This window comes from Loxodonta africana, chromosome 16 (assembly GCF_030014295.1).
Source record: "Loxodonta africana isolate mLoxAfr1 chromosome 16, mLoxAfr1.hap2, whole genome shotgun sequence".
NCBI lineage: Eukaryota > Metazoa > Chordata > Mammalia > Proboscidea > Elephantidae > Loxodonta > Loxodonta africana.
The window spans coordinates 29,063,787-29,076,241 of NC_087357.1; the positions used below are offsets into that span (position 1 = coordinate 29,063,787).

Below are 12,455 nucleotides of genomic sequence, written 5' to 3' on the forward strand. Positions count from 1 at the left end.
CTCCTTTCTCCCCAGGACAAGAGGACTGATAATCTAATTGGTAAATCTGAGAAAAAGAACTGGGCATGTACAGCTCATCCCCACCTCTCCTGTTTTTAGGATGTGCTTGCCAAGATCACATTCTCTGTATCCCTACGCTATAGGACCAGGCTTCGATAGGAATCTTTGATTTACCATTTCTGCCTCTGATTGGATGGCTGAGTCCAGTTCTGTGATGCAGTATTAACAAAACAACTTCCTCCCATATGTTTTAAAAGCAATACTGCTGACACTTGATCTCTGTTAGTCTCACCCTGTGTCTCTGCCTCAATTGGTCCCAACCTTAGGCAGGTAGAAAAGGAACTATGTTTATTCATCCCCTCGAAGATCAACAAACTAAATTGCAAGTTGCAAGAAGGCAAGAATCATATCATATCTCTCCCGCCTTCCTCATGGGCTTGAACACAAAGTAGGGGCACAATCAGCCTGAAGAACAAGCTCAACAGGGCTGGTTTTAAAGAAGCTGCCCTGCCCAGTAGGTCTCGCTACTCTATAGATGCAATGACACATGCGTTTTTTCCCCATGATGGAAAATGCACTTCAGCAGGAGTTAAAAATTACATATATCTAGGCACATTCTTCATTTTGATTCATGCTCCACTTCAGATCGGTGTGTCTCATGGTTGTAAATGACCAATGGATTTCAGGCTCCCTTTCTTAAAAAGGAAACAGCATAATGGCAAACTTATCCACCATATCAACAGGAGGAGAGACATAGGGATTTCTGGACTGAAAGGTCATCTGGAGCAATATCTACCATCTCCTGTTTATGTTTGATCACAAGGACATAAATAATGGTCTTATAGAGCCTCCCTTATATACTAGACAGGAACTTGAAATGGGCTCAGTCCTGGGAACACAGTGCAGCTCCACATTCATCCAAACACTCCCACGAGAGGTGATTTATTGTCCGATAACAAAGGTGTATTTCCCCATTCTGGTATGATTAAAGGCACAGAAAGGTAAGCTTCCCAAAGCCACTTTACGCCCCTTAGTTATCTCTACCAGTCATTTCCCAAACTGGGACCTTGTTGTTAAAAAGGCAATTATTTCAGTATGTGTCAGCTATGTCCTAGGATATCAGGGTATTTTTGCTGATTTTGTGTTCTACCCAATGGCATTCATACATTCACTTTTTTTTTTCTTTTAATACCTCCATTCACTCCACATCTTGACAAAATCCTCCCTCTACCTAACAGAATAGCATCAACCTTAAATGTTTCCTTTACTCTCAGCAACTCAGCAGTCAACTTAGACACCAGTGTGGGGATGCTAGGACTCTGACAGGCACTGTTCAGAGGAGGCCATGGTGAAGCAGAAGCCCACTGCTGACCCCTCTGTTCTGAAGGCCACTCCCACTTCTTGAAAGGAAAACCTAAGGGAACAGCTCACCTGGGCTATCTGAGGCCATCACACAGAACAGAGAATGTCTCCTTCCATATATTCCATATATTATCTCAGCCAGCTCAGCCTATGTGGGCTTGATCACCCATAACTAGTGAACATTGGGTAATGAGACATCCCTTCTTTACTCAAATCAATCCACTATACCCAGGCAGCCAGTTAAGTCCCTTCACTGTGGCCACGACTATCAAATGTCACACATTGTCACTAGAGGGATTTAGGGTCACTGAGTCACTGAAACATCTAAGTTTGTTTTGGTCCAGTTCCAGTACTCGTTGAAGCACTTTTAACAATAGCCAAAAGGTGGAAACAATGGAAATGTTCATCAACAGATGAATGGATAAGCAAAATGTGGTATACACATACAACGGAATATTACTCAACCATAAAGAGAAATGAAGCCCAGGTGCATACCAAAACGTGGATGAACCTAGGAAACGTACTGCTAAGTGAAATAAGTCAGTCACAAAAGGACAAATACTGTATGATCTCACTTATATGAAGTAAGCAAATATATAGAAACCAAAGATTATTAGGAGTTTCTGGGGTAGAAGTGAGGGGGAAATGGGGAATTTTTGCTTAGGGGGCATCAAGTTTATGTTAATAGTGCTGTAATAATTTGGAAAAGGATAGCAACAAAGGTTGCACAATATGAGAATGTAATCAATGTCACCGAATTGTACATGTGGAAATTGTTGAATTGGTAAAGGTTTTGTTTTGTGTATTTTCACCTTGATTAAAAAAAAAAAATCAGAGTAGAAAAAGGTGCTTAAGAAATCACTGAAAATTTCAGGGTAACCACAAAGAAAACTGATAAACCTATTCACCAAAATAAAAAAGAAAACCATAAAGATTCAATGAACACAAAATCAAGAACAACAAAGGAAATGAAATGAAAATTCATAAACAAAAAGAACTTAGTATAGAAAATAAATGGAACAAAGAAACCATCAACAACAAACATACACACACAAAAGCACAACAAAATGATGGCAGTAAATTCATACCTATCGATAATCACCTTGAATGTAGATGGGTTAAATGTACCAGTCAAGAGACAGAGAGTAACAGAATAGATAAAAAACATGACCCATCTTAGACACACCTTAGGCACGAAGATCAAAATCAAAGGATGGAAAAAATATATCAAGTAAACAGTAGCAAAAAATGAGCAGGAGTGGCAATATTAATTTCTGATAAAATAGACTTTAAAGCAAAATCCAACATAAGAGACAAGGATGAGCACTGTGTAATGATTAAAGCGACAATCCACCAAAAGGACATAACCATAATAAATATTTACACACCCAATGACAGCGCTCCAAAATACGTAAAACAAGTGCTAACAACATTGAAAAGAAAAACTGGCAATTGCACAATAATAGTAGGAGACTAGAACAGACCATTTTTGCGGAAGGACAGAACAACTAGAAAGAAATTCAACAAAGGTACAAGAGATGTAAACATCTTAATCGAGCAACTCGACCTCATAGACATATACAGAATATTCTACCCCAAAGCAGCAAAGTACACACTCTTCTCCAACACACATGGATCATTCTCCAGAACAGATCATATTCTAGGCCACAAAGCAAGCCTAAATAATTCAAAAATATTGAAATAATACAAAGCGTCTTTTCAGATCGCAAAGTTATAAAATTAGAAATCAATAACATGAAGAACAAGGAACAAAAAATCAAATACCTGGAACCCAATAACTCCTTGCTTAAAAATCACTAGGTAACAGAAGAAATTAAAAATGAAAAAAAAAAAAAATTCTTAGAATCAAATGAGAATGAAAACACAACACATCAGAACATTTGGGACACAGCAAATGCAGTGCTCACCAGAGGTCAATTTATAGCAATAAACACACACATCAAAAAAGAAAAGAGTCAAAATTAATACCTTAACCCTACAATGTGAACAAATAGAAAAAGAGCAGTAAAGGAAGCCCACAGCCACCAGAAGGAAATAATTAAGATTAGAGCAGAAATAAACAACTTAGAAAACAGAAAAAACAATCGAAAGAATCAACAAGACTAGAAGTTGGTTCTTTGAAAATATTAATAAAATTTATAAACCACTGGCCAAACTGACAAGTGAAAAGAAGGAATAGATATAAATAACCCAAAGAAGAAATGACATGGGTGACATTACAACAGAACCAACTGAAATAAAAAGGATTGTAACAGGCTATTATGAAAAAATATACTCCAACAAATTTGAAAACTTAGGAGAAATGGACAAATTTCTAGAAACCTACCAAGCTAACGCAAGCTAAGGTAGAAAATCTGAACAGTTCCATAACAACAACAACAACAAAAAACTCCCAAGAACAGTAAAAATCCCTGGCCCAGAATGTCTTCACTGGAGAATTCTACCACACATTCAGAGAAGAGCTGATATCAATATTACTCAAAATACTCCAGAACACAGAAAAGGAATGAATACTTCTGAATTCACTCTATAAAGCCAGCATAACCCTGATACCAAAACCAAGCAAAGGCACTACTAAAAAGGGAAGCTGTAGACCAATATCCCTCATGGATATAGATGCAAAAATTCTCAACAGTATTCTAGCCAATAGAATGTAACAGCATATCAAAAAAATAATACATCATGACTAAGTGGGATTCATACCAGGTATGCAAGAATGGTTCAACATTAGAAAATCAATCAGACAAGATCAGGCATGTTCAGGGTGATATGGCCATAGAGACAGAAAATCGATCAATGTAATCCCCAGATAAGTAAAACAAAGAACAAGAATCACATGTTCATTTCAATGGATGCAGAAAAGACATTTCAAAAAGTTCAACACCCATTCTTGATAAAAACTCTCAGCAAACTGGGAATATAGAAGAGAAATTCCTCAACATAATTAAGGGCATATATACAAAACCAACAGCCAACAATATTTTCAACAGAGAGAGGCTGAAAGCATTCTCCCAGACATGGATGATCTTTATCACCACTCTTATTCAGTATTGTACTAGAAGTGCTAGCTAGAGCAATAAGGCAAGAAAAGGAAATAAATGGCATACAAATTGGAAAAGTAGGAGTAAAACTATCCTTATTTGCAGTTGATATGATCATATACATAGAAAATCCCAGAACTAATAGAAGAATTCAGAACTAGAATTACTAGAACTAATAGAAGAATTCAGCAGAGTGGCAGAATACAACATTAACATACAAAAATCAGTTGGATTCCTCTAAACCAACAAAGAGAACCCCAAAAAGGAAATAAGGAAAATAATACCATTTACAATAGCCCTCAAAAACATGAAATACTTGTGAATAAATCTAACTAGAGATGTAAGACTTATACAAAGAAAACTACAAAACACTACTGCAAGAAACCAAAAGAGACCAACATAAATGGAAAAATATACCATGCTCATGGATAGGAAGATTTAACATTGTCAAAATGTTAATACTGCCCAAAGAGATCTACAAATATAATGCAGTCTTGATCCAAATGCCAACATCATTCTTTAATGAGATGGTAAAACTAATCACCAACTTTATATGGCAAGGAAAGAGGCCCCAGATAAGCAAAGCATTACTGCAGAAGAACAAAGTAGGAGGCCTCACACTCCCCGATCTTAGAACCTATAATACAACCATGGCAGTCAAAACAGCCTGGTACTGCTACACTGACAGACACACAGACCAATGGAACAGAATTGAAAATTCAGACATAAATCCATCCATCTATGTCAGCTGTTCTTTGACAAATGGCCAAAATTCATTAAATGGGGAAGAGATAGTCTCTTTAACAAATGGTGCTGTCGAAATTGGATAACCATTTGTAGAAAAATGAAACAAGATCCATACCTCACACCATACACAAAGACGAACTCAAAATGGATCAAAGACCTAAATGTAAAACTTAAAACTATAAAGATCATGGAAGAAAAAATAGAAGCAATGCTAGGAGTCCTAATATAAGGTATAAAAAGAATACCAAACATAACTAAAAATGCACAAACAGCAGGAGGTGAACTAGATAAACCTGATACCTGGGATCTCCTTAAAATTAAATACTTGTGCTCATCCAAAGACTTCACCAAAAAAGAATAAAAAGAGAACCTACAGACTGGGGGAAAAAAATCTTTTATCTATGACATGTTTGACAAGGGTCTAATCTCTAAAATTTATAGAAAACTTCAACACCTCAACAACAAAAAGATAAACGACCCAATTAAAAAATGGACAAAGGACATGAACAGACATTTCACCAAAGAAAACGTTCAGGTGGCTAACAAATACATGAAGAGATGCCTGCAATCACTGGCCATTAGAGAGATGCAAATCAAAACTACAATGAGATAACATCTCACCCCGGCAATAATGGCGCTGATTAAAAAAGAAAACAGTAAATGCTAGTGAGGTTGTGGGGATATTGGAACTCTTATACATTACTGGTAGGAATATAAAATGGCACAACCACTATGGAAAACAATATGGAGCTTCTTTAAAAAGCTAGAAATAGAAATACCATGATTCAGCAATCTTACTCCTAAGTATATACTCTAGAGAAATGAGAGCCATAACAAGAATAGACATATGCACACCCATGTTCATTGCAGCATTATTCACAACAGCAAAAAGATGTAAACAACCTAAGTGCCCATCAACAGATGAATGGATAAACAAACTGTGGTACATACACACAATGGAATAGTACACAATGATAAACAATGATGAATCCGTGAAACACCTCACAACATGGATGAATTTGGAGGACATTATACTGAGTGAAATAAATCAATCACAAAAGGACAAGTATTGTATGAGACCACTATTATAAACAGTCGAGAAAAGGATTACATACAGAAAGAAATATTTTTTGACGGTTACCAGGGACGGTAGGTAGAGGGAGGGGAAATCACTAACTAGAGAGTAGACACATGTTACATTTGGTGAAAGGAAAGGCAGTACACAACATGGGGGAAGTCAGCACAACATAACCAAGGCTAGAGAAGACACTGAGAAGTATATAAGAGTAAAAGGCAACAAAGGTAAATACTAAAACATATGCAATCCTGCAACAATAGTAATAATAAATAATAATTTATGAGTAGATACATAGGTAGATATGTATGCTGTGTGGGAGGGTGTCTGGGAGTACACTCGTCTATCTAGTTCAATTGGCATAACATAGCTCATAAAGAAAATGTTCTACATCCTACTTCGGTGAGTAGCGTCCGGGGTCTTAAAAGTTTATGAGCCGCCATCTAAGATACAGCTATTGGTCTCTTTCCATCCTGAGCAAAGGAAGGTGAAGAAAACCAAAGACTGAAGGAAATGATTAGTCCAAAGGAGTAATGGACCACAGGATCCACTGTCTCCATCAGCCCAAGACCAGAAGAACTAGATGGTGCCTGGCTACCACTACTGACCTCTCTGACCAGAATAACGATAGAAGATCCTGGTTAAAGTGGGGGGAAAAATATGTAGAACAAAATTCAGATTCATAAAAACACCAGGTTTACTGGTCTGAGAAAGACTGGAGGAACCCCTTAGACTATAGCCCTTAGATACCCTTCTAACTTGGAACTGAAGCCATTCCTTGAGATCCTCATTCAGCTAAGTAACAGATAGGTCTGTGAATAAACAACAACACATGTGAGCAAAGTGCTCCTTAGAACAATCATTTACACGAGACCAAAAGGACAACATAAGTCCAAAAGCAAAGATGGGAAGGCAGGAAGGGGCAGGAAAACCAGAAGAATGGAAATGGGGAACTCAGGGTAGTAATGGGGAGAGTGCTGACATATTGCTGGGATTGCAACTAATGTCATGGAATAATTTATGTATAAACTATTGAATGGGAAACCAATTTGCTCTGTAAACCTTCAACTAAAGCACAATAAAAACATAAAAAAATAGAGAGATCACCGAGGCCAAGTACCTTTATCCCTGGTATGTGACTGTGCTCATATATATAAGAATGTTGACCTGACTTCAGCTTCTTTTTGTTGAGGGTTTATTGAGTCAGTCACCAAACTAGATGCTTTACATGCATTATCTCCATTCTCACAATAATCTCAATAGGTAAGTATTTTATCCACATTTCACAGGTGAGGGAATTGAGACACACAGAAGTCCCTTGCCCAAAGTCACATAACTGCTCAGTGGGTGTTGCTGGGATCCGAACCCAGGGCTATCTGACTCCAGTACTTGTTTTTCTTTACCATTAAAATTCTTGAAGAGGAGAGGAGGATCGAGGGAAGGGACAATCTTGGCGACATACCTCATACAATTCAATAATGATATTTCCCATTAGACCTCGGCTGCTCTTAATGTTCTCCATGGCCAGGGTGAAGTAGATCCCACGTATGTCTGAAATGTAGAGGTTGTAGGTGTCATTCTGGTTCCATTCTTGGACCGCTGCAAACACTTGGTTCTCATCTGTGCTGATGATGTGCATGTCCTACAGGAAGACAGAAGGCCTGTGAGAAAGCAGATCTCCACATCTCCCTGCCCACTGGGACCCAGTGTAATTACCAGGACTTAAAAAATCGCCGAGAAAAAACTTGAGTTATAGGCAACGTTAGACAATTCTGTGTTAGACCAAGGCTATAAATTATCAGCATCATGATTTCTGTTCCTTGCTAAGTGACAGCAAGATGGGTGTAAGGGGCTTTGGTGGGTATCATTTTCCATGGCTTCAAGGGATTCATACACTATCATTTTTTATTTTAATACCTGAAAGTTAGTGTTAGTGCTAACAGAGACATATAGCCTTAGGATAGAAAACTCACAAATGCAAAGAAGACAAGGCTTATTGTTTCTCCAGATCTTAATTTATGTTTTCAAATTTTGTAGTGTGATGATTTTCAAACTTTTCAGAGTCACGGGGATTGCAAGAAGAACGGAGCTAAGGCAGAGTCAATACAGTCTGAACCTCCAAACCCTGCTTCAACCAGAGCCGCGCCCTTAAACCTGCTTTATATACTGGAGTTATACTGGATTGTTCTGCAATATTTTAGGAATAAAAAGTGAGAGAATATAAAGTGCTAATAAAATAAAATTTGAAAATTACTGATATAGAGGAAAGGATGCTCAATCTGGAATTTAGTGTCTGGAGTCATATATCAGCCCTGTCGGAATCAACTCCACGGCACTGGGTTTGGGATAAGCCACCTGCATGATTTGAATGAGTTAGTATCCTTAGACTTCAATTTTTCCATATAAAAATTGAAGATTGGGCTAGCAGTATAAGTAGCTAATACTTAGGTACTATTCTCAGTCATCTAAATGTGTTATATCAATCAAAAATCAAAATAACCCTATGATGGAGGTAGTATGATTATTGCCATTTTATTGAAATTTTACCATGGAAAGGCACTTGACTGCGTGGATCATAGCAAATTATGGATAACAGTGCAAAGAATGGGAACTCAACACTTAATGGTGCTAACGTGGAACCTAAACATAGACCAAGAAGCAGTCGTTTGCACAGAACAAGGGGTTTAAAATCAGAAAAACTGTGCATTGGGGTTGTATCCTTTCACCATACTTATTCAATCTGTATGCTGAGGAAATAATCTGAGAAGCTGGACTGTATGAAGAAGAATGTGCCAACAGGATTGGTAGAAGACTCATTCACAACCTGGCTTGGTGAAAGTGAAGAAGACTTGAAGCACTTATTGTTCAAGATCAAAGACTACAGACTTCAGCAAGGATTACACCTCAATGTTTTTAAAAAAAGAAAATCCTTACAACCGGACCAATAAACATCATGATAAATGGAGAAAAGATTGATGTTGTTAAGGATTTCATTTTACTTGGATCCACAATCAACAATCATGGAAGCAGCAGTCAGGAAATTAAACGACATACTGCCCTAGGCAAATGTGCTGCAAAAGACCTCTTTAAATGGTTGAAAATCAAAGATGTCACCTTAAAGACTAAGGTGCGTCTGACCCAAGCCATGGTGTTCCCGATCACCTCATATGCATGTGAGAGCTGGACAATGAATAAGGAAGACCAAAGAATCAATGCCTTTGAATTATGGTGTTGACAAAGAATACTGAATATACCATGGACTGCCAAAGGAACGAACAAGTCTGTCTTGGAAAAAATACAGTCAGGGTGCTCCTTGGAAGTGAGGATGGCAAGACTTCAGCTCACTTACTTTGGTCACGTTATCAGGAGGGACCAGTCTCTGGAGAAGGACATCATGCTTGGTACAGTAGAAGGTCAGCAAAAAAGGGGAAGACCCTCAACAAGATAGATTGACACAGTGGCTGCAACAATAGGCTCAAACATAACGACGACTGTGAGGATGGCGCAGAACCAGGCAGTGCTTTGTTTCTGCTGGACATAGGATTGCTACGAGTCAGAACCGACTCAACGGCACCTACCAACAACAACTGAAAAGTAAAGTAGAGCACACAGGTCTTCAGCAACTTGCTTCAGGTTACTTAGCAATGTCAGGTTTTAAAACTCTGACTCTACTGCCTGAGCTTCTAATTATTAGGATAAACGGTTAAGACTAGGCTGAAAACCAAAAGGTCAGCGGTTTGAATCCATCAGCCACTTCTTGGAAACCCTATGGGGCAGTTCTACTCTGTCCTATACGGTTCCTATGAGTTAGAGTTGACTCAACAGCAAGAGGTTTTATTTTATTTTATTTTTATAGCCTCTAGATCAGGGATAGAGCCCTGGTGGTGCAGTGGTTAAGAGCTGGGCTGCTAACCCAAAGGGTGGCAGTTTGAACCCACCAGCCGCTCCTTGGAAACCCTATGGGGCAGTTCTACTCTGTCCTATGGGGTTGCTATGAGTCGGTATTAACTCGAGGGCAACAGATCAGGGGCTGTTGTCTACTTTCACCACAGCCTATACTGAATACTTGAATCTGTGGTCTTTTAGGTGGAGCCAGCACTCACTGGCATCTCAGCTCTACATACCCACATGATCTTAGATCTGCCACTTACATACTAACGTTAACTTCCTGGCACCTGAAGTCACTTTCATTTGTAATCCTGAACTGGGCAATTTCTAAAATCAAATCTAGCAGTCCACAATTCAAAATAGTTTAGAAAAGTCAGTTTGCATGTATCGTTAAGCACTGTATAAAGATTATTAGACATTCAAGCACTTACCTAGGGAACTGACACTGTCAGGGGAGCGTTTTGACACGCATCAACATTTGACAAGATGGGAGTAGCTGAAAGATGTATAACTAAAAAACAGGTGTATATGCCAAGAAGTAACAGCATCCCAAGATAGCAGAAGGTGATGAACCCTTGGCACTACAGTGGGAAGCACTGATAATAGGGGCATGGGCAATAGCCATAGGAGCGCCAAGTAAGCAAATGACCAGACTGGTTTGAGCCTTTATTTGACCTACTTTTTCCAGAAATGGTTTCAACAAGTAAAAGGAAGTAGCAATGTCTATAAGGAGTCCCTGGGAGATGGAAACAGTTAATGTGTTCAGCTGCTAACTGAAAGCTTAGGGTTTGAATTCACCAAGAGGTGCCTATGGAGAAAGGTCTGGCAGTCTACTTCTAAAAAACCAGCCACTGAATACTCCATGGAGCAAAGCCTTACTCTGAAACAAATGGTGACAGGATGAGTTGGAACTGACTCATGGCAGCTGACCTGGATTGGACTGGACGTTCATTTGATTCGGACGATTGGGAGACGGGAGAAGTGGGAGAACAAGTTCTGGATCGTTATACTGGAAATTCTCTGTCAAATCTCACCATGTGGCCCTGAACCCTCCAGATCACCTTGAGACCTTACTTGTTCATTTGTGCTTACACTCCTTGTAGAACTACAGGTTCCTGCTGAGCTGCTTGAAAATGGAAATGAGACTTACTCTTAAAAATCATGTGATGAGATTGTGTTGAATTGGTGTGGAATGAATTCCCCAAAACTCTGTAGGAGGGGAAACAGCAGCTGCAGGAAATACAGATTAAATTCACTTATCCTGTTAAAAATGCAACAGAAATGCCTGGCTTTCCCCAGATGTTTTGGCCATAAAAATGAGTGAGCTAAGTTATTTTAGACTAAACTAATGTACAAGAAGTGGAAAAAACAACTTAAAACACTGGTGCATAGTCAGGAGGAGAGGCAGACAGGTTTGCTGTGAGTGCAAATTAGGTTAGTGCTACCCTCAGGCTCTCTCACCTAGTGAACAGGGACTATAGACTTAGGGATGTGAGACTGCTCCCTAGTATCTAGGATGCTGGGATGTCTATCTGAGAAATACCTAATTGGGGATAAAACTTCAGTGTCCATCAAAATAACCTTGAGGTCTTAATAACACACAGACCCATGGGTCCTATCACCTGCTATTCTGATTCAGTATGTCTGGTATGAAACCTTGGATTCTACCATTTGAACAAGCCCATCAGATCATTTCAGTGCATATAGTCTTGGGAGCCCCTCTTTGAAAAATTCTGAACTATGACACCTCTCTCCAAATAGGTCTTACAGTGGAATAAAGGTCAATCAAGAACAAGCAGAACATGAAGTCTTCAAGAACAAAGAAAAGCATTATTAATTAAAAATTGGGATCTGAACAATAAAAAACTTATTTCTTTAATCTTGCTGCCTTAATCTAACTTCAAAGGATATGTCAACCCCTTACTCAGACATTCTTGCTGGTCTTGAGAACACTCAAGGAGAAATTTGGAAATCTGGTTGGTGATGAAGTGAGAAACTGAAGGAGGGAAAATACTATAAGAATCAATTCTGACTGAGACTTTACTAAACACGGTATTTGCAAAATGTCATGCATAACCCCACATGCATTTTTAGGGAGGGATAAATAATTATAAATAACACTTCCTCTCTGTTGATCAAAACCATTAATTTGAGAGACTCAGTTGCTTTTTGAAAACCAAAATCTTTTGACTTCCTAGGTGAACAATGGTGAAAACACTTTGCTGTTATTGAAGCATTTTCTTGTAATCTGGGCCCATATATCAGGTTCCTGAAATGCTTCTGGGCCAATGCATGGGCATGTTACTGTGAGGAGACACTCC

At 38.7% G+C, this 12,455-nt stretch overlaps 1 protein-coding gene across 1 annotated transcript in view; it reads right to left on the bottom strand.

Moving 5' to 3' along the window:
- The window catches only part of SORCS3 (sortilin related VPS10 domain containing receptor 3), a 663,735-nt gene that overhangs the window by 106,533 nt on the left and 544,747 nt on the right, over positions 1 to 12,455 (bottom strand). The window contains exon 9 of the mRNA XM_003408955.3: positions 7,709 to 7,888. Coding sequence (XP_003409003.3) covers positions 7,709 to 7,888 — 180 coding nt within the window. The remainder of the gene's footprint in view (positions 1 to 7,708; positions 7,889 to 12,455) is intronic.